The sequence below is a fragment of the Dromiciops gliroides genome, chromosome 3, assembly GCF_019393635.1.
Source record: "Dromiciops gliroides isolate mDroGli1 chromosome 3, mDroGli1.pri, whole genome shotgun sequence".
In the NCBI taxonomy this organism is placed as follows: Eukaryota; Metazoa; Chordata; class Mammalia; order Microbiotheria; family Microbiotheriidae; genus Dromiciops; species Dromiciops gliroides.
Genome location: NC_057863.1, coordinates 289,783,100 through 289,805,020, shown reverse-complemented (window position 1 = coordinate 289,805,020; position 21,921 = coordinate 289,783,100). Strand labels below are relative to the sequence as shown.

The window sequence follows — 21,921 nt, the reverse complement described above, 5'->3', positions numbered from 1 at the left end:
ATTAGCAAGAGCACTAGACTGGGTTGAACTAAACTAGCCATTAGCTAGCTGTATGACTTTGCACAAATCACTTAATCTTTCTGTATCTTAATAGCTTTCATTATCAACTTGAGGTTCTTGGGCTAGAAAATAATGGCTTCCTTATAGCTCAGATTTCTCCCAAGTTTTTGTATGTCTTCAAAATATTAAGGCTATAACTAATCCAAGATTCCTCATTTATCCTTTGTAAACCTTGATAGATATACTATCTTTGATTTCATTTGAACTTCTTTGAAAACCTCTTTTTTTTTTTAAGTTATATCTGTGGAGTGAGAGTTTCATAAATTTTCTACATTACTTTGAAATTTGGGGGAGGGCTCATAATTTTATTCAAGGATCTAATAAGTAAAGTTCACAAATCTCTCTCCATGGGTCTTACAAACCTGGAATATATCCTACTTATTTCTCTCCCAGTCTCCAAGTTGTCTTCTCAGACTGCAAAGGTTGTTTTTTTTTTTAAGATTAATATTACAGTCCTTCTCTCTGTTGACAAAATTAGTTTTCTTTCTTTCATTGCCAAAACTAGAATTTTATGCAGTATTCTTGATACTCCCAAGTAGCACATTAGGCGAGTATCTATAGCAGGTAGAATGCATTTACTTAGATCCTTTTTGAGATGTCCTTTAGTCAAATCCATTATAGAATCACCGATTTGTTTTCTTTATTAGTATTTTATTTTTCCCAGTTACATGGAAAACAATTTTTAACATCCATTTTTAAAACTTTGAGTTCTAAATTCTCTCCTTTTCTCCCCATCTCCTTTTTAGAAGGCAAGTAATTTCATATAGGCTGTACATATATGTGTATTCATTGAAAACATTTTCATATTAGTCATATTAGACTGAAAAAAAACCCTCAAGAAAAATAAAGTTTGAAAAAAAGTATGCTTCAATCTGTATTCAGACACCATCATTTTTTTCAGAGTTGTCTTGAACTGCTGAGAATAGCTAACTCACTCATACTTGATCATCCTACAACATTGCTGTTACTTTGTATACAGTACATTTCACTTTGTGTCAGCTCATGTAAGTCTTTCCAGGTTTTTTTTGAGAGCATCCTGCTCATTTCTTATAGCATAATAATATTTCAGCATAATCATATACCAGTTTGCCCAGCCATTCCACAATTGATGGGTATCCCCTAAATTTCCAATTCTTTGCCACCAGAAAAGAGCTGCTATGTGTCTATAGGTCCTTTTCCTTTTGGTTTTTTATTCCTTTTTGGGTACAGACCTAGTAGTGGTATTGCTAGATCAAAGAGTATACATGATTTTATAGCTCTTTGGGCATAGTTCCAAATTGCTATCCAGAATGGTTGGATCAGTTTACAACTCCAACAATAGTGCATTAATGTCTCATTTTCCCTTCCAATATTTTTCATTTTTCTCTTCTGGCCTATTAGATAATCTAATAGAAATGAGATGAGGTGTAGTACCCCAGAATTGTTTTAATTTGCTTCTCTCCAATTAATATTGAGTTAGAGCAGTTTAAAAAATATGGGTATAGATAACTTTGATTACTATGAAAACTGTTCATGTCTCTTGATAACTTATCAATTGGGGAATGGCTCTTTTATAAATTTTACTCAGTTCTGTATATGTTTGAGAAATGAGACCTTTATCAGAGAAACTTCAGGTTTTTTCCCCCACAGTTACTATTGCTAACTGTATTTCCCTCCATCATATTACCTCATCCCATGCCTGTTTATTCTATTCTCTCTCTTTCACCCTGTCCTTCCTCAAAAGTGTTTGGCTTCTGACTAACCCCTCCACTAGTCTGTCCTCCTTTCTATCACCCACCTCACCTCACCTCTATCACCTCACCTCTTCATCCCTTTCCCCTCCTACTTTTACTGCAGGGTGTAGATTTCTATACCCAACTGAGTGTGTATATTATTCCTTCTTTGAGCCAATTCTGATGAGAAGCTTTGCTCACTCACCCTCACCTTCCCCATCTTCCCTTCCACTATATAAGATTTTTCTTGCTTCTTTTATGTTAGATAATTTACCCTATTCCACTTTTCCCTTTCACTTTCTCTAAGCACATTGCTCTCACTCCTTAGTTTAGCTTTTTTAGATATCATCCCTTCATATTAACTTACACCTGTACCTTCTGTCTATATATACTCCTTCCAATTTCCCTATTAATGAGAAAGTTCTTATGAGTTACAAGTATTATTTTCCTGTTGTAACGTCTAAAATTCTAGCTGTGATGTCTAAAATATAATGAGTGGTCACCTTAAATTAGAAACATATAACACCAATCTTTGGGCATTAAGTATTTATTAAAGTATATTAGGGGTTATTAAAGAGAAACCTGTGGATAAAGAATGAGATCTGTCTATTCTCCCTATTCTGCCTGCCCCTGCTGACAAGCCTAAGTCCTGAAACCAAAAGACCTCACTTCCCCATGGCTTCTCCCAGAAGCCTCCTGTGAAACAGGAAACAAGGCTGTCCATACACACAGCTCCAAGCTAATTGGCTGGTAGCTCTGATTGACACAACCCACAGGTGGCAGACATCACTTCCTGACACCAATCTGACCTTTGAAACCTCTTCTCGTGGTGGAGCTTCCTTGCAATATCTTTCTCAGCAGGTTGGTAGTGCTCTGATTCTCACACTATGTTGAAATGTAAACAGTTTAACTTTTAAAAATCCCATATGATTTCCTTTTCCTGTTTACCATTTTTATGCTCCTCTTGAGTCTTGTATTTGAAAGTCAAATTTTCTATTCAGCTCTGGTCTTTTCATCAATGCCTGAAAGTCTCCTTTTTCATTGAATGCCTATTTTTCCTCCTAAAAGATTATACTCAGTTTGCTGGGTAGGTGATTCTTCATTGTAATCCTAGTTCCTTTGCCATTCAGAATATCATATTCCAAGTCCTCCAATTATTTTAAAAATTTTTATTATTTTTATTTTTAGTGAGGCAGTTGGGGTTAAGTAACTTGCCTAGGGTCACACAGCTAGTAATGTCTGAGGCCGGATTTGAACTCAGGTCCTCCTGAATCCAGGGCTGGTGCTCTATCCAACTGCACCACCTAGCTGCCCCTCTCCAATTCTTTAAAATAGAAACTACTAAATCTTTTGTGGTCCTGACTTTGGGCTCCATGGTACTTGAATTATTTCTTTATGACTACTTGTAATATTTTCTCCTTGACCTGGGAGCTCTGGAATTTGTCTATAATATTTCTGGGAGTTTTCATTTTGGGATCTCTTTCAGGAGGTGATCAGTATATTTTTTCAATTTCTATTTTGTCCTCTGGTTCAAAAAACATCAGGGCAGGTTTCCTTGATAACTTCTTGAAAGATGGTGTCTAGGTTCTTTTTCTGATCATGACTTTCAGGTAGTCCAGTAATCCTTGAATTATCTCTCCCTAATCTGTTTTCCAGGTCAGCTGTTCTTCCAATGAGATACTTCATATTGTCTTTTATTTTTTCATTCTTTTTGTTTTGTTTTATTGTTTGTTGATTTCTCATCAAGTCATTAGCTTCCATTTGCTCAATCCTAATTTTAAAGAGTTATTTTCTTCAATAAGCTTTTGTATCTCCTTTTCCTTTCAGCCAATTCCACTTTTTAAGTGTTTTTTTTTTCTCAGTGAATTTTTATGCCTCTTTTTCCATTTGGCCAATCTTGCTTTTCAAGGCATTCTTCTCATTTACTTTTTGTACCTTTTTTTTTTTTTAACCATTTGACCTAGTCTTTTTTGAAGGTGTTATTTTCTTCAGTATATTTTTGTCTCCTCAACCAAATTGTTGATTCTTTTTTTCATGGTTTTTCTTGCATTGCTTTTATTTCTCTTCCCAATTTTTCCTCTACCTTCCTTACTTGATTTTCAAAGTCCTTTTTGAGCTCTTCCACAGTTTGAGACCAATTCATGTTTTTCTTGTAGGCTTTGGATGTAGGAGCTTTGACTTTTATCTAATTCTGAGGGTATGTTTTGATCTTTCTTGTCACCACAGTAACTTTCTATGGTCAGAATTTTTTCTGTTGTTAGCTCATTTTCCCAGCCTTCTTCTTGACTTTTAATTCTTTGTTAAAGTAGGGTTCTCCTTCCAGGGCGGAGGGCACACTGTCCCAAGCTCCAGGGGTTTTATGCAGCTGTTTTAAGAGATACTTCTAGGTACCTGTAAGTTTTCATTTCTTCCAAGGTGGTATGATCTAAGGAAAGGTGTGTTTACTACCCTCCTGGCCTGTGCTCTTGTCTGTGAGTGACCATGAGCCCACTTTTTCTGCCCTGGAACTGTGATAAGGGTACCTGCTCCACTGTCACTAAAAGCTCTGGTGTACTACCTCACCCTGGGACTGCCACCCCAGGACTGCAACCTGGATTCAAGTATGGGCAAAGCAAAGAGACCCCTGTAATCTCCTTCAGACCAGTTTTTTGACCCCCTTACTGTCTGTGGGCTGAGAATTTCAGAGGCAGTTGATGTGGTTGATGATTCATTGGTTCCCAAAGCCTGCTCCTGGTTTGCTGGGGCTGGGGCTGCACTGTCACAGCCTGTGCTAGACTGTGCTTCACTCTTACCCCACTACAACAGACCTTTCTCACCAACCTTCTAAATTTTCTTTGGCTAGAAAATTATTTCACCCTGTCCTTGTGTGTGTTCTGCTGTAACAGGAATTGTTTTATGGCATTATTTAAAGGTATTTGGAGGAGTTTTGGGGAGAGCTCAGGTGAGTCACTGCTTTTGTTCCACCATCTTGACTCTGTCTGCCCCTCTGCACCCCATTTTTTTTTAGGTCATTTAGTTCAGCTCCCTCATTTAACAGATGAGGAAACTGAGAGCCAGAGTGGTTAACTGACTTGCCTAAGGTGATTTTAGATTCTTTTTCTCTAAATGTATTATACTTCATAAAGTTAGTGGCTTCTGCATTAGTTAATGATGGTCTGTTGAGAACACTATGAATATGGATAATGTCCATATCACTGATCAGTGTGGCTCCATAATAGCTGAATAGTTGAGATATGCCAGAGGTCTTTGGCCCATAAATAGTCTTCAGGGCATCACAGAAGCACTTTGAATTGTTGCTGTTGGCATAAAATTGAATCTTATCTGCCTTCTTACTGAGCCAAGAATTATGCTTCATTTCCACTTTACTTCTGATTACATCAAATACTACCTTCTTGGAGACTAATGAGCTGTCCTGCTAATAAACCCTATGGAGTTTTCATTTCTCATTTAGCACCTTGTAAATTTCCCTGTCATTTTCATTAAACCAATCCTGATTTTTATGAGTGTTCTGGCTCAGATGAGCTTCTCACTCCATTTCTGCTCCACTGTTCCTGTGTGCTGACTCAGCTTTCCCTCCAGGTCAGCAATAAACTGTTCAATTATGGAGAAGTGCTCTAACCTGTCCTTTGATACTGTTACCAATGTGGTATAGGCCCATATTACCTCATTCTTAGACTTTTGCAGTAGTCTTCTGCTTGGTTGGCCTGCTTTAAGACTCTCCTCACTTCAGCCCATCCTTAGCTGCCAAAGTGATTTTTCTAGAGTGCAGGTCTGACCATGTCATACACACCTTCCCCCACCCCCACCCCTGTAATAAACTCTAGTGGCTCCCTATCAACCCTAGCCTCAAATACAAAATCCTCTGGTGTTGAAAGAGCTTCATATTCTACCCCACTCTTACCTTTCCAGTCTTCTTACATTTTACTCATTGGCTTCCTGGCTGTTCCACGACCAAGATACTCCATGTCTCGACTCTGGGCATTCTCTCTGGCTGTCTCTCATGCCCAGAATGCTCTCCTCCACTCCAACTACTGACCTTCCTGGCTTCCGTAAGTCCTAACTAAAATCCTACCTTTTACAGGAAGCTTTTCACAATCCCTCTTATTTCTAGTGCTTTTCCTCTGTTAATTATTTCCCTTTGCCCCTGTATATAGCATATTTGTATATATTTATTTGCTTAGTCTCTCCCATTAGATTGTGAGTTCCTTGAAGGAAAGGAATATCTTTTTGTATCCCCAGAACTTAGCACAGCATAGTGTGCGCCACATAGTAGGCACTTAATAAATGTTTACTGATTGACTGACTGAAATAAGTTGTCCAAGTTCACACAAGTAGCATTTAGCAGGTCCAGGATTTTAACCCCTGTACCCCCCTCCCTTCCACCAAGTCATAGAACTTTTTTTTTCAATCTTAATAGGGTTTTTTCCAGTTATATGTAAAGATAGTTTTTAACATTTGTTTTTATAAGATTTTGAGCTCCAAGTTTTTTCCCTTCCCTCCTCACTCCACAAAACAGCAAGAAATCTGATATACATTATATATGTACAATCATGTTAAACATATTTCTACATAAATCATGCTGTGAAAGAAGAATCAGAACAAAAAAGAAAAACTTCAAGAAAGAAAAACAACAAAATGAAAATAGTATTATCCTGTCTTCTGACTCCAAATTTGGTACTCTTTCTGTTGTACCATGCCATTTAAACTAGTATTTCAAAACTGTTAATTTGGTTTTTTTGTGTCTTTTTTTATGGGGCAATGAGGGTTAAGTGACTTGCCCAGGGTCACACAGCTAGTAAGTGTCAAGTATCTTGAGGCTGGATTTGAACTCAGGTCCTCCTGAATCCAGGGCCAGTGCTTTATCCACTATGCCACCTAGCTGCCCCTAAAACTGTTAATTTGAAAAGAAAATTTGGTTGTAGAGTTCACCATAAGTCTTAAAGATTAAAGATTCAACAGTTCTTCCTATCTCATAGAACTTTTTTGATCAAATGAATCTGATGGCCATTTAAATAAAACAGAGAGGAAGCCAGTTAAGAATTTTTTTAATATTGCAGTTTGAATTCCTTACAGGGTAGTATTAAATTAGTTTTTCATTCTCCTAATTGCTTAAAGGTCTAGAATTTATAAGAGATACCTGTATGTGTACAGGTGTCTTTTAACATATATGCATACACATATATGTGTGCATGTATATTACATATGTATACACATAGAGTATATACGTGTATGTATGTATGTATGTATGTATGTATAAAAAGAGAGTCATCTTCCTCTCTACAGAAGTGGGATTTAAACCCATGGAAGCTGATGAAATATCTAAGAGAAAGTGTAGCAACAGAAAAGGGGACAGAGTCCAAGAGGACCTCTATAGTAAAAGATACTGAAAAGGAGTGGTAACATGGATAGAAGGAACATCAGGCAGGAACAATGTTACAGAAGTCAAATCAGGAAAGAGTGTCCAGGAGAAGGGGCTAGTCAAGAGCATCAAAAGCTGCAGAAAGGATGAGGTCTGATAAAAGGTAATCAGATTTAACAATTAAAGAGACTTTGGATCTTAAAGTAACCTTTGAGCATTTTCAATAGAGTTATGGGGTGAGTCACTACTAAGGTTTGAGAAGTAAAATAAATTGTGAGTAAATAGAAATATAAATGACTTTTCCTAGGAGTTTGGTGTTAAAAGGGAGAAGATACAGGATGATAACTCAAGGATACAAAAGTGAAGGGCTTTTTCCCTGATGTGATAGAAATCGTGATTTGGAAGAACAGATTACAAATCATGCTACCTACCTTCTGATAGGTGATGAATTCAAGATATAGAATGAGTTCTACATTTGGATATGGACAATTCTGGAATTTGTTTTGCTTGACTATTGCATATGCATTACAAAGGTTTTGTTTTTCATTGAGGGTAGGGATGTGAGGGAGAGAAAATAAGTTTCTGGAAATTGAAAATTACTTAAAATGTGATAGACTTGAGCATTTGTAGACAATTGAGAAATAGCCAATAGATTTACAATATGGTAAAGGCAGGGAGTGATGGGGCAAGGTCCTAGGGAAGATAAGATAGAGGGCAAAAGTAGAGTAATTGACATTGGCAAGAACCACCACCTCTTTATCAAAGACACGGGATAAGAAGACAGATAAACAGAATGAGTTGGGAGCTTGAGAAGAGAAGATCTAGAATTTTTTTTTCCAGCTCCTTAGGGCAATGCAATAGAGAGTCAATCAAGGATTAATAAAAGTTATGGAGTCAGGAGGACCTTAGTTCAAATCTGGCCTCAGACACTTAATACTTACTAGCTGTGTGACCCTAACCCCAATTGCCTCACCAAAAAAAAAAGTTATGCCCTGCGGCAATGAAAGCCCAACTAATATTTGTTATTGTTTAGTCATGTCTGACTCTTCATGATCCCATTTGGGGTTTTCATGGCAAAGATACTGGAGTGATTTGCCATTTCCTTCTATAGCTCATTTTGCAGATGAGGAAACTGAGGCAAACAGGATTAAGTGACTAGCATTGTCACAAAGCTAGTAAGAATTTGAGACCAGATGAGTCTTCCTGACTCCAGGCCCTGCACTCTATCATGAATTTGTAGTAGACTCAGTTGACAGGATTATATAATGGTAGTTCAGGAGTACAAAATTGAGGATGCTCAGAGCATGAATGAGGAGGGGGGAAGAGTTGGCAAGAGATTCAAGAATGGAAGATAGTATATTATTTAATTTGTCAACTTGGTCAAGACTATGAAGAGAAGAAAATGAGGGATCTGAGGTGATGCACTGGGAGAACAGAAAAAATAGAGTAACTGGTGGTTTCTCTAAGTCATTAAATTAACATTTATTATAGTCCCTTCTCAAAGAGCTCACATTCTAATTGGGTAGGCAGTGTGTAAAAAATAGGTGCAAAGAAAGAGGAAGAGATGAAAGGAGATGAGTTTGTGATAAGAGAGGGAAATGTAAGTTCAATAGCAGTTATGGGTAGTGGTGAGATGACCACCCTGGTGTGTGGATGAAATAGACCCACCAGAATGTTGGCTGGGAGACCAGCATGTGTATTAAAGTTCCTAAATGTGAAAGGTTGTTGGGGTTTTTTTTGGGGGGATGCACTTAGGGGAGAAAGAATAGCCACCTGGAAGCTAGTAGATTATATCAACAAGAATATAGACAGAATGCTATTAAACAGAGTAAACCTCCAAGTAGAAGAGTTTGCTGAATGGTGATAGCAGAGGAAGGAATCCAAAAAAACTTCAGTGGGAAGTAAAGAGTATAGGACAAAAGGAAGAGGACATCGTATTTTAAAGGGCATGGGAAGTAGAATGGAGGGTCACCACATGTTATATTTTCCAGTGAGCCAGGTTTCTGTAAATATAAGACAGAAAATGTCTGAAAAGAAAATATCCAGGATGAAGGGAAATTGAATGATTTGAGCAGATGTTAAAGGGCACAATAGAGGAAGAGGACTGGAGAGTGGTAGAATTGAGCTAGGTGTAAAATAAAATACAAGGGAAGTGGTTGCAGAAAACATGTCAGAACTGAATCGCTGAAGTTGGATGTAAATAATTAAGGTGTATAAAATGGAAAAATCTATTAGCAAATGTATAACAGCTATATGATGGCTCTTTTGTTAGGCATAGTTTTTGTTTTTTGTTTTTTTGGCCTTTAAGTCTCTGTACCTTCTCCACTTGTTTTAAGATAGACCCCTGCTCAGAAGTGTAATCAGAAGTGTAAACCAGGGACCAGGACTCTTATTAATAGACAGTAGTTGTAACAATAAATGTATACATTTTTCCATGAAACATTTATTTGAAAGACTCCTATAAATATCATCATAATTAATTCATTTGCCATTGTTTTAGACGTTAGATTACCACTAGAAATAATATTTATTTACATATATACATGAAACACATACAATGTACATGTACAGGTAACTTTAAACATATCTTCAATTTTCAAAAACAAAAAACCTACCTTATATTCAGACAAACTAACAAAGGAATATGCTATAAATGTCTATATACAAAGAGTTTATTTTATTGACTCCCCTTTGCTAATACATAAAATTATGTATCATATATAATATGTATTGTTATTTATGTGTGTTATATGTGTGTGTATATACATATATAACATAATACATCTTATCTATCATTTTTCAGTCATGTCCTACTCTTCATAACCCCATTTGGGTTTTTTTTTTTTGACAAAGATAACAAGAGTTTTTTGCCATTTCCTTCTCCAGCTCATTTTACATGTGAGGAAACTGAGGCAAATAGGGTTAAGTGACTTGCCCATGGTCACACAGGTAGTAAGTGGCTGAGGCCAGATTTGAACTCAGGAAGATGAGTCTTCCTGACTCCAGGCCCAGCACTCTATCTACTATACTACCTAGCAGAGATGTTTAGCTATACAAACATATACATACAGACACATATACATATGTGTGTGTATTTATGTACACTTATATGTATATACACATATAACAAATTTATGTGAATTTTATTTCACTAGTTTAGTACATTACAGGTAGCCTCTACTGGGGGAAAACAAAAACCTTTTTGGTAATAAAAAAAATTGCCTTCTTGGCCCTTAAGAAGAAATTCCATTTAAGATTGTTTTTTCCCCTTAGGGATCTGTTGCTATAGCTGGTGCCGTTGTTCGCTGGCTAAGAGACAATCTTGGTATTTTAAAGACTTCAGAGGAAATTGGTGAGTGTGGTTTTGTTTTTTGATAATTCCAAAATAAAGTGTTAGAAAATCTAAATCCAAATCATAGATTCAGAGCTGGAAGAGACCTTAGTAGTGATCAAGGCCATCATTTTAGAAATTAGGAAACTTAAGGCCTAGAGAGTTCAAGTGACTCGCCTCTAATCGATTGATAGGAAGCAACAGAGGCAGAATTCAAAACCAGACCTGAGAATTCCGCACCCAGCATTCTTCTTACTGCATTGCAGGACGTCTGTAAACATATTATTATAAATATTCTAACATTATTCCAGTGCATGTATGAATATATATATACATACATACAAATATCTACCATATACAAGGAATAGCCATCATCATTTTATTTCCATATATATATATATATATATATATATATGTGTGTGTGTGTATGTGTGTGTGTATTAGAACAGGGTAATTCTGTTCCATTCAATTGACATCAATAAATGTTAAGATTTAATAAGCATGAAAATGAAATGTTTTGTGAAGTCTTATAATGAGCATAAATTATTAATCTGTGGCTGTTAATTTTTTGATGGGCTATAAACGCTAAACTCAAAAGCTTATTATGATTACAATCCAAGTATTTCCAAAAATAAGCAAAATTCTAAAAACTCAAGGCTTCTGAGAAAATGTCAAAGAAAGAGCCTAAATAATCCTGACTAAACTTGCAACTGTTTGTTCTCTTTGAATAACAAGTTTTAAAAAGTTTTTTATCATCCTTTTATTATTTTTATTACTCATGTTAGCCTTATCAGTGTACAAAAGCCTTACTCTGTTGCCTGATCTCTATTTCATTGTAACTCTGGGCTCCCAAAGGTTATATAAGGGGAGGACCAAATAGCCAAATACAGAGCAGCTCATCATCAGGACCTAATAATTTCTTTGGTGATAGAAACCCACAAAACTTTTAATAAACCTATTCATGCTTCAGTCCATTTTCTTGACTTTGACGTCAGAAAGTGATATCCAAAATATGTTGCTGGCTAGAAGATTGACAAGAAACAAAAAAACTAAATATAATTAGAACCCACTTTACTCACTGACTTGAAGAGTAGAATGAACAATCTAGGTTATTAAAAACAAAAGTAGACACCACCAAATAGGGCACCTTTTACTTTTGTAGTATCATCCTTGTCTGGAGTGGAGTTGGAGGCCAGGGTTACAATGTTAGATAGAATAGTAATTATTTAAAATTCTCTAAAATAAAGAGAATGCATTCTGCTGTATTAAATGAAAGGAAATAAAAAAATCTTTCTACTAGTTACATTAGGGCAAAGAGCAACATTAAATAGCCACCTTTTCTATGTATTCTTTTTATGGATTTTTTTTCTCCCCATATTAGAAAAACTTGCTAAAGAAGTGGGTACTTCTTATGGCTGCTACTTTGTTCCAGCATTCTCAGGATTATATGCACCATACTGGGAGCCCAGTGCAAGAGGGTATGGATGAAAATACAATATAGTTATTTCTGTCTTGATGCTTTCACTGAATTGCTTTAATGTCACAGCCCCCTCATTTTAAAGATAGTTTAGGATCAATTCTAAGTAATTTGAGGGAAACTCTTTAGACCTAGCTCATGAGGAAAACAAAAAGGTAGGAAATGTAATTCCAGGACTTTCCAGTGCTAAAGATATGTAAATCATTTTAACAAGAGCTTCTTGTTAAATCTATTTTTTAATATCTTTGATTCCTCATGTTCGTGGAGAAGTTAATAGTCAGGAACATTATCTAAACTAGAGTAGTGAAATGTTTCAGCTATTTAGAGAACCAATTTTTTCTTTATTTTGTGGCAGTAAGAAATGTTCTTTCTTCAGTGCTATTCCAGTATATTCTCCTTACCAAATTCAACCCCTCACTCCCTAAAAGAAAATTTGTCTATTCAGGAAACTTTCAGTCAGATAAGACAATCTTCTAATACTCTGATCTTTAAAACTTTTGTTTGTTTTCAGGATTATTTGTGGCCTTACTCAGTTCACCAATAAACAGCATATTGCTTTTGCGGCATTAGAAGCTGTTTGTTTCCAAACAAGAGAGGTAAAAAAAAAAAAATTCAGGCTCAGGTTTATCATATTTTCTTTAATTATTACTATTTAATGAATGCATGGTATTTTGTACATTAAACTTGACTGAGGAATGCTGTAGATGTTTATTTCTATTTTTCCCAAGAATACTATGTGAATGTGTTTATACTGATAAAATTCCATATTTGTATATTATACATTAAATAAATGGGTACATACATGTATTACATATTTTTATAAAAAGTTAGCTGTGAAAGCTAAATTTTGCCCTCTGAATTGTTTTTCCATTAGCTAATACTGCAACTAGTTTATACAATTGATGGGAAAGTAGAGAAGAGAGAAGATTAATTTCTGTATTGATATTTGAGACCTGTATTTTCAACTTTAATTCCTACCTCTAAAAAAATTTTTTTAAGTTTCTATGAATACTGCAAAGCTTATTTACAATCTATCTGATACTATATTTTAATTAGAAAATTATATTGATTTAAGATTTTGGATGCCATGAATAAAGACTGTGGAATTCCACTCAGCCATTTGCAAGTGGATGGAGGAATGACCAACAATAAAATTCTCATGCAACTTCAAGCAGATATTCTTTGTATACCAGTAGGTTAGTAAACATTTATGCCTTAAAACTTTGAGCCCCAATATTGATAGGAATAAAAATTGTAAATTTGAAAGCTGTTTTAGGTATTTTTAACTGTTGCTTATACTGATCTGCACTTTTTTCCAACTTAGTAAAGCCTTCAATGCCTGAAACAACAGCACTAGGTGCTGCCATGGCAGCAGGTGCTGCAGAAGGAGTTGGGGTTTGGAGTCTTGAACCTGAAGATTTATCAGCTGTCACAATGGAACGGTTTGAACCCCAGATCAATGAAGAAGGTAAATGGGGCAGCTAGATGGTGCAGTGGATAAAGCACCAGCCCTGGATTCAGAAGGACCGGAGTTCAAATATGACCTCTGACACTTGATACTTACTAGCTGTGTGACCCTGGGCAAGTCACTTAACCCTCATTGCCCCACAAAAAATTTTTTTTAAATAAGAGTATAAAATGAAGAAGGTAAAGACAAACTCTTTTAAAGACTATGCTTTAAAGCAGAGGTGTCAAACTTGGGCAAACTGCTACAAAATTTACCAAGTGTGCCCTGCCAGATTAAAACATAATTGGGAAATGTTTAACAAAACAAAAATACTATAAAACATAGATGTTAATTTGTGGTTCTCTAAATCAGTAGGTGGCCCACAGGGAATCCATCCATTTCTGAGTTTGATACCATTGCTTTAAAATGTGTGTGTGTATATATATATATATATATATATATATATACGTACACACACACACATATATACACATTTAATATATATTTATATAAAATATGTATAGATACATAGCATCTTATTGACATTGAGGGCATAAATATTCTTTAAAATATTGCATTGTGATAATAAAGCTTTTTCTCTATTAAAAAAGCAAACAAATGATTATAGTTTATAACAGAAGTAGCAGTTTATCATTTACAATAATTTGGCCAGAATAAAGGGTAATGCTAAAACATCACAATAAAAGTTAAGTTTTCCTTTTTGATTCCAGAAAGTGAAAATCGTTATGCCACTTGGAAAAAAGCTGTACAAAAATCAATGGGCTGGGCTACAGGACAGCCTCCTGCAAACGGTAAAGTTAAAATATTACCATTATTAATACTGGTTATGATTTATTCAAAAGTAACTTAATTGGTTTGTTAAATATTTGGAAAACAAGAATGCTTAGTTACAGAAGAGGAATAGTTAGTGTTCTAGTTTTTCCTAAAAATTTTCTAAAATATAAAAACATGATCATTATTAGTTAAACTTTTAAGTGTTCTACCATATCAATCATTACTTTACTACTGCTCTTTCAAAAGAAAAATAATTTATAAGAGTTTTTTAAAAGAAAAAAAATAAGAAAATTCATGACTTTCATTTTTTGAACTCCTTATTACCATATGACTGAAGTAAATGATACATTGCATTGCACTACACTGCAATTTTAGAATATTTTTCATAAAGAGAACAATTTCATAGGCTACTAGTTGGAAAATAATTTCTTCCCTTTTAATTTCAAAGAAATCTTAAACAAGAAAGCTACAAAATGGCATGGTACCTTTAGGCAGGAGCTATTTATAGACAGTCTTAAGTTTAATAATTCCTTATTTTTAAAGTTGCATTCAGAACTTAGAAAAATAAACTAATAATTAAGAATTATGATAATAATTCTTGAATAAAAGAAGCATGAACAAATTCTGTTCATATGCCAAAGCACAAGCTTTTATCTTTGTAGTAGAGATAATAAAACAATTATCATAGGATATAGAATTTATATTTTTAAAAGTCTTTAATGAAGTGATTTTTTTTTAAGCTTTTATGTATATGTCATGGACTCCTTTGGCAGCTGAGGAAGCTTGTGCACCCTTTCTCAGCATAATGTTTTTAAGCATTAAATAAAATATATAAAATTACAAAGGGAACCAACTCTATTGAAATACAGTTATGAGTTGCAGGACCAAACATGAAATACTCCTTGGCATTTTTATCTGTATTGCCGTGAATCTATCTTTTCATTTGAAAGGGTATTCCCTTTAAATGAACCTAATTTTCCCATTTCTTTAAATCTTAAATTTTGACAAGAAGCTTTCTATATCAAGGAAGTAGCAGTACTGTTTATTGAAAAGATTACCAGCATTTTTGATGCTACTTAATATCAATCAGTATTCACTGAATGTCTGTTATAAGCCTGTGTTTTGAGGGATACAAAAGAATGTGAGACATTGCCTTTATATTCAAATAACTTAATCTAGTTTTTGTTTATTGTTGTGAGAAGTGTACTTGTGTGTAAAAGTTTTTTTTACTCAAGTGGAATTCAAGTATGGTCTTTAGTTAGCACTATCCTTTTTATTTCCCATAGCTTTTAACTATGTGAGGACAAGATAATAGAAAGTTAAAAGAAAACATGTAGCACCAGCCCTGGAGTCAGGAGGACCTGAGTTCAAATATGGCCTCAAACACTTAATACTTACTAGCTGTGTGACCCTGGGCAAGTCACTTAATTCCAATTACCTCACCAAAAAAAACAAAACAAAAAAGAAAACATGTATTTTTAGTGTTGGAGATTCCAGCTTCCAAGAAAAATGTCTCCAATACTATGTTCAAATCCATTATCTAAAATTAGAAAAAAAATTATTGGGTAATTTGGTCAGTTCCACCTGTCAGTATTCTAGATGGTATAAACAATTTGGTTTCTTGAGCTTATTTTGTTTTTTGGTTTTTTTTAAACAGCAGCTTTTTGTAAATACCATAGCAGATTGACCAAATTTATAAAACTTTTTTGAAGGAACATTAGAACTTTTTTGTGGGCAGAGTCTCCAGATTCAGAATGAAAACCCTCAATTACTGAAATGTAAAATGCTTCCCTTTTAAACCATTCATTATGGTAATACCTACTTATACAGGTAGAATCCCTTTTGGCTTGGAGAAGTATCTAAACTGCTACCTAGTATCTAGTTGTAGAAACTTGAAGTTTATTTTTGTAGTATATGGCAATAACATGCTAGATAACTTTTTAATTTGTGAAACTATGTTTTGCCCTTATAATGCTTTTCCTAAGTTACATCCTTCTGCTGAAACTGCATTTGAATTCATTATGATTTCCTTCATTGAATTTGACAAGGGTTTTCAAAATGTTGTGGAGGTGATTCTTTCAGCTATATAAACTTTCCTAGGAGGTTTTCTCTTTTGGAGGGGAGTGGGAGAGAAGAATATTTGGTAGTCTTTCCTGATTTGCTTTTGCTCCATTGTGGATTTCTCAGATTTTTCAAGATAATAAAATATCCCAAATACTGTGAACTGCTTTATAAACTGCCATAGTATATTACATACTACCTAAAACATCACAAGTTTTGATGACTTTGAATCGACCCTGGCATTTTTTGCTATACATACTTCTAGCACAAATAGCCAGAATATGCTAAACATAGCTCTAGAAATTCACCAAAGCAACATTTTGAAACAAATGTCTAATTTATCAAGAATATTTAACAAATTGTAAATATATTCAAATGCAAAAATGTTCTACCTTTCCAAAACAGTAATTTCTTCCTTAAATAGATTTGCTACTAAATGAGAGGCTTACTAGGTTTGCCAAAGAGTGATGTTTTGTTTTGTTTTGTTTTAGCCTACACATCATCTTTTTTAGTTCCTTCACATCATTTACTAAGTTATAGAGAAGGGAAAGTGAAAAGTATTGGCAAGGAATTATTCACATAAAAGATCACAAATTTTTGAAGTATCAAAATAAATGGAGATTTGAGAATATATAAATGTTTTAGTATTCCTTGCTCAAATAAAATTTATTATATCCAACGCTTAAAAGTTGTTAGAGATGTTGATAGTCTTCCAAGGCAGGACAAACAACACATTGTAAAGGGATTCAGTTTGGTAAAAATAATGTCATCTGATCATGTTATCAAGGTTTTTTTAATTGGCTATGCCTACTTTTCATGAATTAGATATTTTTCCCTCCAGATTTTTATATATTGCTTTATCTACCAATATATCCCTCATATTGAGATGGGGGTAGGACAATATGCTCAGTTAAGGCAGAGAAATTACCATTTAGTGCACAAATAAAATTAGAATCTTTATTTCCTTCTGCCTTAGACACTTCTATCAGACTTTATTTTCAAGTAACGTCTTTATAATAGTAAAATATTCTGCAAAATGGCATTTTAAAATCAAGCTCAATATGATCATGTGAGATTTCCTCATTGTCTGGGAAAGAGAAATATCTGTTTACTGGTTTTGTTACCCAAGTTAGAGACACTTAACATCCCCAAATTTCTCAAGGGAATTACACAACCTAAATGGAGAGTTGTACATTTAAGTGATCATATCCATTTTTCAATGTTCTATGTTGAAGTTTCAATTTTAGTAGCTGTTAATTCTCCTGAATATCCAAATCCTTTTTAATATTCATTTTAAAAAGAAAGTCTTAATATTCTCATAAAATAAACCAATATATTAGCTAAAATAAGGATTAGTGTCCATTTTCAGTAAGCTAATATAACTCTTCCCTGGAATCTAAAGAACTGCTATTCTGAATCAAAGTTTTTTGTTTTGTTTTAACTTATATTGCTCATTTGATGTTCATAGAACACAGCAGCAAAGCTAAGCTTATTTCAACTCCCCCCAAATTTTTGGATTTGCCTAGCTTGTACCAATGATATTCTTGGCTTACTTATTGTTGCATGCTTTCTGTATTGTTTGCCAACTGTCATAAGCTTTCAATATTGATTATATTTTTTGATTTAATATAACTTTGCTAGCTTTTGAAAATATACTATATATTATTTTGTGACTCTTGTTTTGCTATTCATGTGATTCTTAACACAAATTTGCACTTTTTAATGTGTCTCTCTTTCGGTTTGCTTGACTGGAATTCCCTCTTCCTTGGATGACAGCAGGTGACCCTAATATCTTCTGTAGTGTGCCATTGGGCTTTTTTATAGTGACTAGCATGGTAATGTTAATCGGAGCAAGGTACATCTCAGGTTAGTTATTATTTGAATTAGAACATTTTACTAGGTAGCTTAAATGTATTTGTCTGTGATAACTCAACAGAAAAAGTTTTCAGTGCTTTTTAGTATTTCAGTATAGAAAAACATAGAAAACAGATTTCAGGTCTATCTAGTTAGACCCATTGTTTCTAGGGAAAGTTAGAAGAGGGAAAAAGCTTAAATATTATTTTAAAGTACAGAGGATTATGCTTTGGGGATGGAGGGAGAAGTATCCTAACATCATATGCAGAAACCAAGCAAAATTGAATATTATTAATTCTATGAAATGAAATTCAGGGTGATTACTTAAAGTTAGTATTTAATTTTGTGGGGAAACTATTGGTATATTTGAGAATCCGGGTTTTTTTGTAAATGTTGAAAACTTGTGAAAGTAAATCATTGAAAAGTCTTTTAATTTGCTGGGTCACTGTTATAGTAACCCCAAATGTGAGTTGGTATTTCTTACTTCTTAATTGTAATTGCATTACTATGTTTAGTATCCACATTCTATTGGATAAAATACTTTAAATTGTTGCCCAAATTCCTTGTGGCTTAAAGCTGAAATATATCACTGCAGTATCTTTTGCAAGTGAAAACTGAATAATGGATTCAAAGATATAAGGTAAATACTGCTGACTTAAACATCAGTAATGTCTTTTAAAAGCTACTAATAATAGCTGACTCTCCTCATCCTGACTTTCATAGCAATAATGAATCAACAATAAATAATCTTAAAATAGCACTACTGTTAACTTGGATGTTTTTTTCCTCATACCAATAATCATGATGTGTTTCCTTAATCCTTTAGCCTCTTAAATTATGAATGATAAATTTAAAAGTTTGGGGCATGTAATCAGTTCAGCACTATATCTCAATTTAAAACAGAAATTTAAATTAACCTTAGATAAGAAAAAAACACATTTTACACTTTATACTTGAATTAAAAAAATAAATGCCTTCATGGCATCAGTCTAGGTGACTCTAAAGCATTTATTCCATTTAATTATTGAGAAAACTGCAAATTAGTTGCACTTGCATTTAGGAGGCAAATATTATATTACCTATTACCCAGATTCATTATACGCTTAAATTGTCTTGCTTCTGTATGGTAATGACTAGCCCTTTTTACCTTATAGAGATCTTGTGAAAGTATCTGAATGTTCTTGAGGGAGCTCTCTAATTTAATTTGATGCACCTTTAGGAACAACTCCATTGTTCTTTGTAACTCTGTACTGTAATAGAAAAAGAAATCAAGAAAAAATGCTGGGGATTAATTGTGCCTATTTTCCATTCAATACTTTGGCACAGTATGTTAAGATCTTATAATTTGTGGAAGATTAAGATTTATAGCACTTCTTCAGAGCCTGAGTTAGGTTACCAAAACAAATATGGTCACAGTCTTCATTTCTTCAGTTTTAGTGACATTATTATAGTCACATCACATATATTTGATACTGGAGATAATATAAATACCTAAGAATTATTAAGTGCAATGTGAAATGCTTTGAGTGGCTATTAAGTTCATTCAATTTCCATGAAATTTTTGTGCAGTAGAATTTAATTCACACTGCCTTTTATTTTTGCTATTAAAAACAATAATTATTCTTAGTATATACCATTAATCCACATCATCATTGTTTAGCTCTTTAATATTAAGTATTATTGACATGTAATTTTTTTTTCTGTTTTAGGTGTTCCATAAATACCTGAATATATTCCATGGACTCCCCGGAGGCAGTCTTTTTTATGTACCAAGAGAATCTAGCAATTCTTTCTCTTATTGTGTTATACTACCTAATAGAACTTTATTTTTATTTATGTCACATGCTGCATGACCCATGAGAACCCTATGGGTAGTCTTGTGGCTTGAATTAAAGAAAACACAGCAGAAAGAACTATAGAAACACATAGTGTATTTTTTGTTAACATCAGCAATTAAGGTTGGGCTGGTTCTTTAAGGAACTGAAGACCCTCAGTTATTTTTATCATCTTGCCTTCTTCCCCTCAGGATCTAGGAAAAACTAAATTTCCATTTACAGTGACTTCTCAAACATTTTCAAATGCTGATGGATTAAGAATTTTATATTCTGGCTGCAAGTACTCAATGGAAGTACTCCTTCTATACCACTTTTTTTAAAAAAGGAGGGTGCATTTTTGTCATTGGTCCCCAAAGGGCCTCTTTCCTATGTGATAGGAAGGACAAAGGTTACTTGAACAATTCTGAATTTTAAAAAAGTGGAGATTTCACAAAAGCATAGTTTAGTTTTCTATAAATTATTTCACCTAACTGGAATTCTTCAGTTATAATTCTCACCAATATAACTAAAACCTCCCATATTTTTGCCTGACTCTTATAAGGAAGAACTTTTTTCTTCCTTTTTGTCTCCTTTTCTTTCACCTCTCCTTTCTGTGTTTTTTACTTTGTACGGCCACAAATTGTACATATACAGTGTAGCACCTAAAAATAAAGAGTACATTGCACTCACTTAGTCAAAATGGGTTTGAGTTTTAAGTGGACTACCATGTACACAAATATTTTGGGGATAATGACTTATGTACATTATGGGAGAGTTGTTATGCACATTAATCTGCAGGAGGTGCTTTTCCTTGAAGAGCTAACAACATTTATAATTGAAATGCATATTCCATGTCCGCAGATGAAAACACACCCTATTCTGGATCCAACTATATGTCCTACTTTTTTACTTAGGTGTCATAATTGGATAAATGCTGAACATCATTTAAATTTACAAGTATTGGTCCAAATAAAGATTTTTCTCTGGCTCAATTTTAGCAATATTGAGAATCATTATTTTTTGAAAAACTGAAGAGAAAAAATGAATTTGGACATAAAGTCAAAACATTTCATTAGGTCCAAATGTATCACCAACTTAACAGTATGTAGTAATTTTTACTTTGGAAGACGGAATTATTCCTGTTTCATTTCTTTTAAAGATTTCATCTAGTCTTTCTTGAAACTAATTAAAACCATCTTAAAATTCATTTAACTGTGTTTCTTCTTTAATGACAATGAGAAAACATTTAATAACAATATACAGTGAATTTCCATACAACATATTTAACTTAACTGTATTTTTATAATCAAGTACAATCAAGTCTAAGAATGTGGCTTTAAATAATGTTCACTCTTAAAAGCACCTTTTCCTTCGTTGGATATGTATATGGATGTTTGCATGTTTGGGGACAGGGAAGTAAGTAATTCTGCCTCTACTATTAGCCATACTGATCATTCTTGTGCAAAATTTTTTTCTTGTAAATAATATCCAAAATATGAAGTGATAATCTAATAAGCAAGACCTGTTTTTATGTTTGTTTTGATTTGTGTGCAAAACAGCATAAAAAGAGGGGCAACCAATAAAATGTGAATTTCTTTTTCACAGTGTTTTCTGTATCTGAATCTTGACTATTTACTGGTCTATTGCTAACATGTTTCCCATTTTAGTCGGGTGAACCTTGGACAGTTGCAACCCATGTTTAAAAAAAGTTTTCAAGCTTTTCCTTGTTCAATATGACCTCCTAATTGTTTCATCATTTGATGCTCAAAACAAAGCTTTTGAAAATCAAATGTAGAAATGTTCTCATTACCCTACCTTTTTAAAATTGATGGTACTCATTTACAGTTCTGATCATGCTACTTTCACACCTATTTAACTTGTTACTATGATTGTTCCAATTCTGACAGATGATATCTATCATGCTATCATAGTAAGTTATTGTGAAATTATCGTTTTGGGGAGATGGGAAGAGGGAAAGTATTTTAATACAATTACATTTCTACCAAGGTAG

General features: G+C 33.9%; 1 protein-coding gene across 5 annotated transcripts in view; it reads left to right on the top strand.

Annotated features, from left to right (window-relative positions):
• The window catches only part of GK (glycerol kinase), a 77,465-nt gene extending 56,563 nt beyond the window's left edge, over positions 1-20,902 (top strand). For 3 of the 5 annotated variants that reach the window (XM_043993044.1, XM_043993045.1, XM_043993047.1), the window contains 8 exons: positions 10,405-10,483; positions 11,844-11,940; positions 12,451-12,535; positions 13,015-13,135; positions 13,264-13,407; positions 14,118-14,198; positions 18,019-18,108; positions 19,806-20,902. In XM_043993044.1, coding sequence (XP_043848979.1) covers positions 10,405-10,483; positions 11,844-11,940; positions 12,451-12,535; positions 13,015-13,135; positions 13,264-13,407; positions 14,118-14,198; positions 18,019-18,108; positions 19,806-19,816 — 708 coding nt within the window. In that variant the 3' untranslated portion in view covers positions 19,817-20,902. The remainder of the gene's footprint in view (positions 1-10,404; positions 10,484-11,843; positions 11,941-12,450; positions 12,536-13,014; positions 13,136-13,263; positions 13,408-14,117; positions 14,199-18,018; positions 18,109-19,805) is intronic. The other 2 variants (XM_043993046.1, XM_043993048.1) reach the window with 1 other exon arrangement.
• The last annotated feature ends 1,019 nt before the right edge of the window (positions 20,903-21,921 follow it).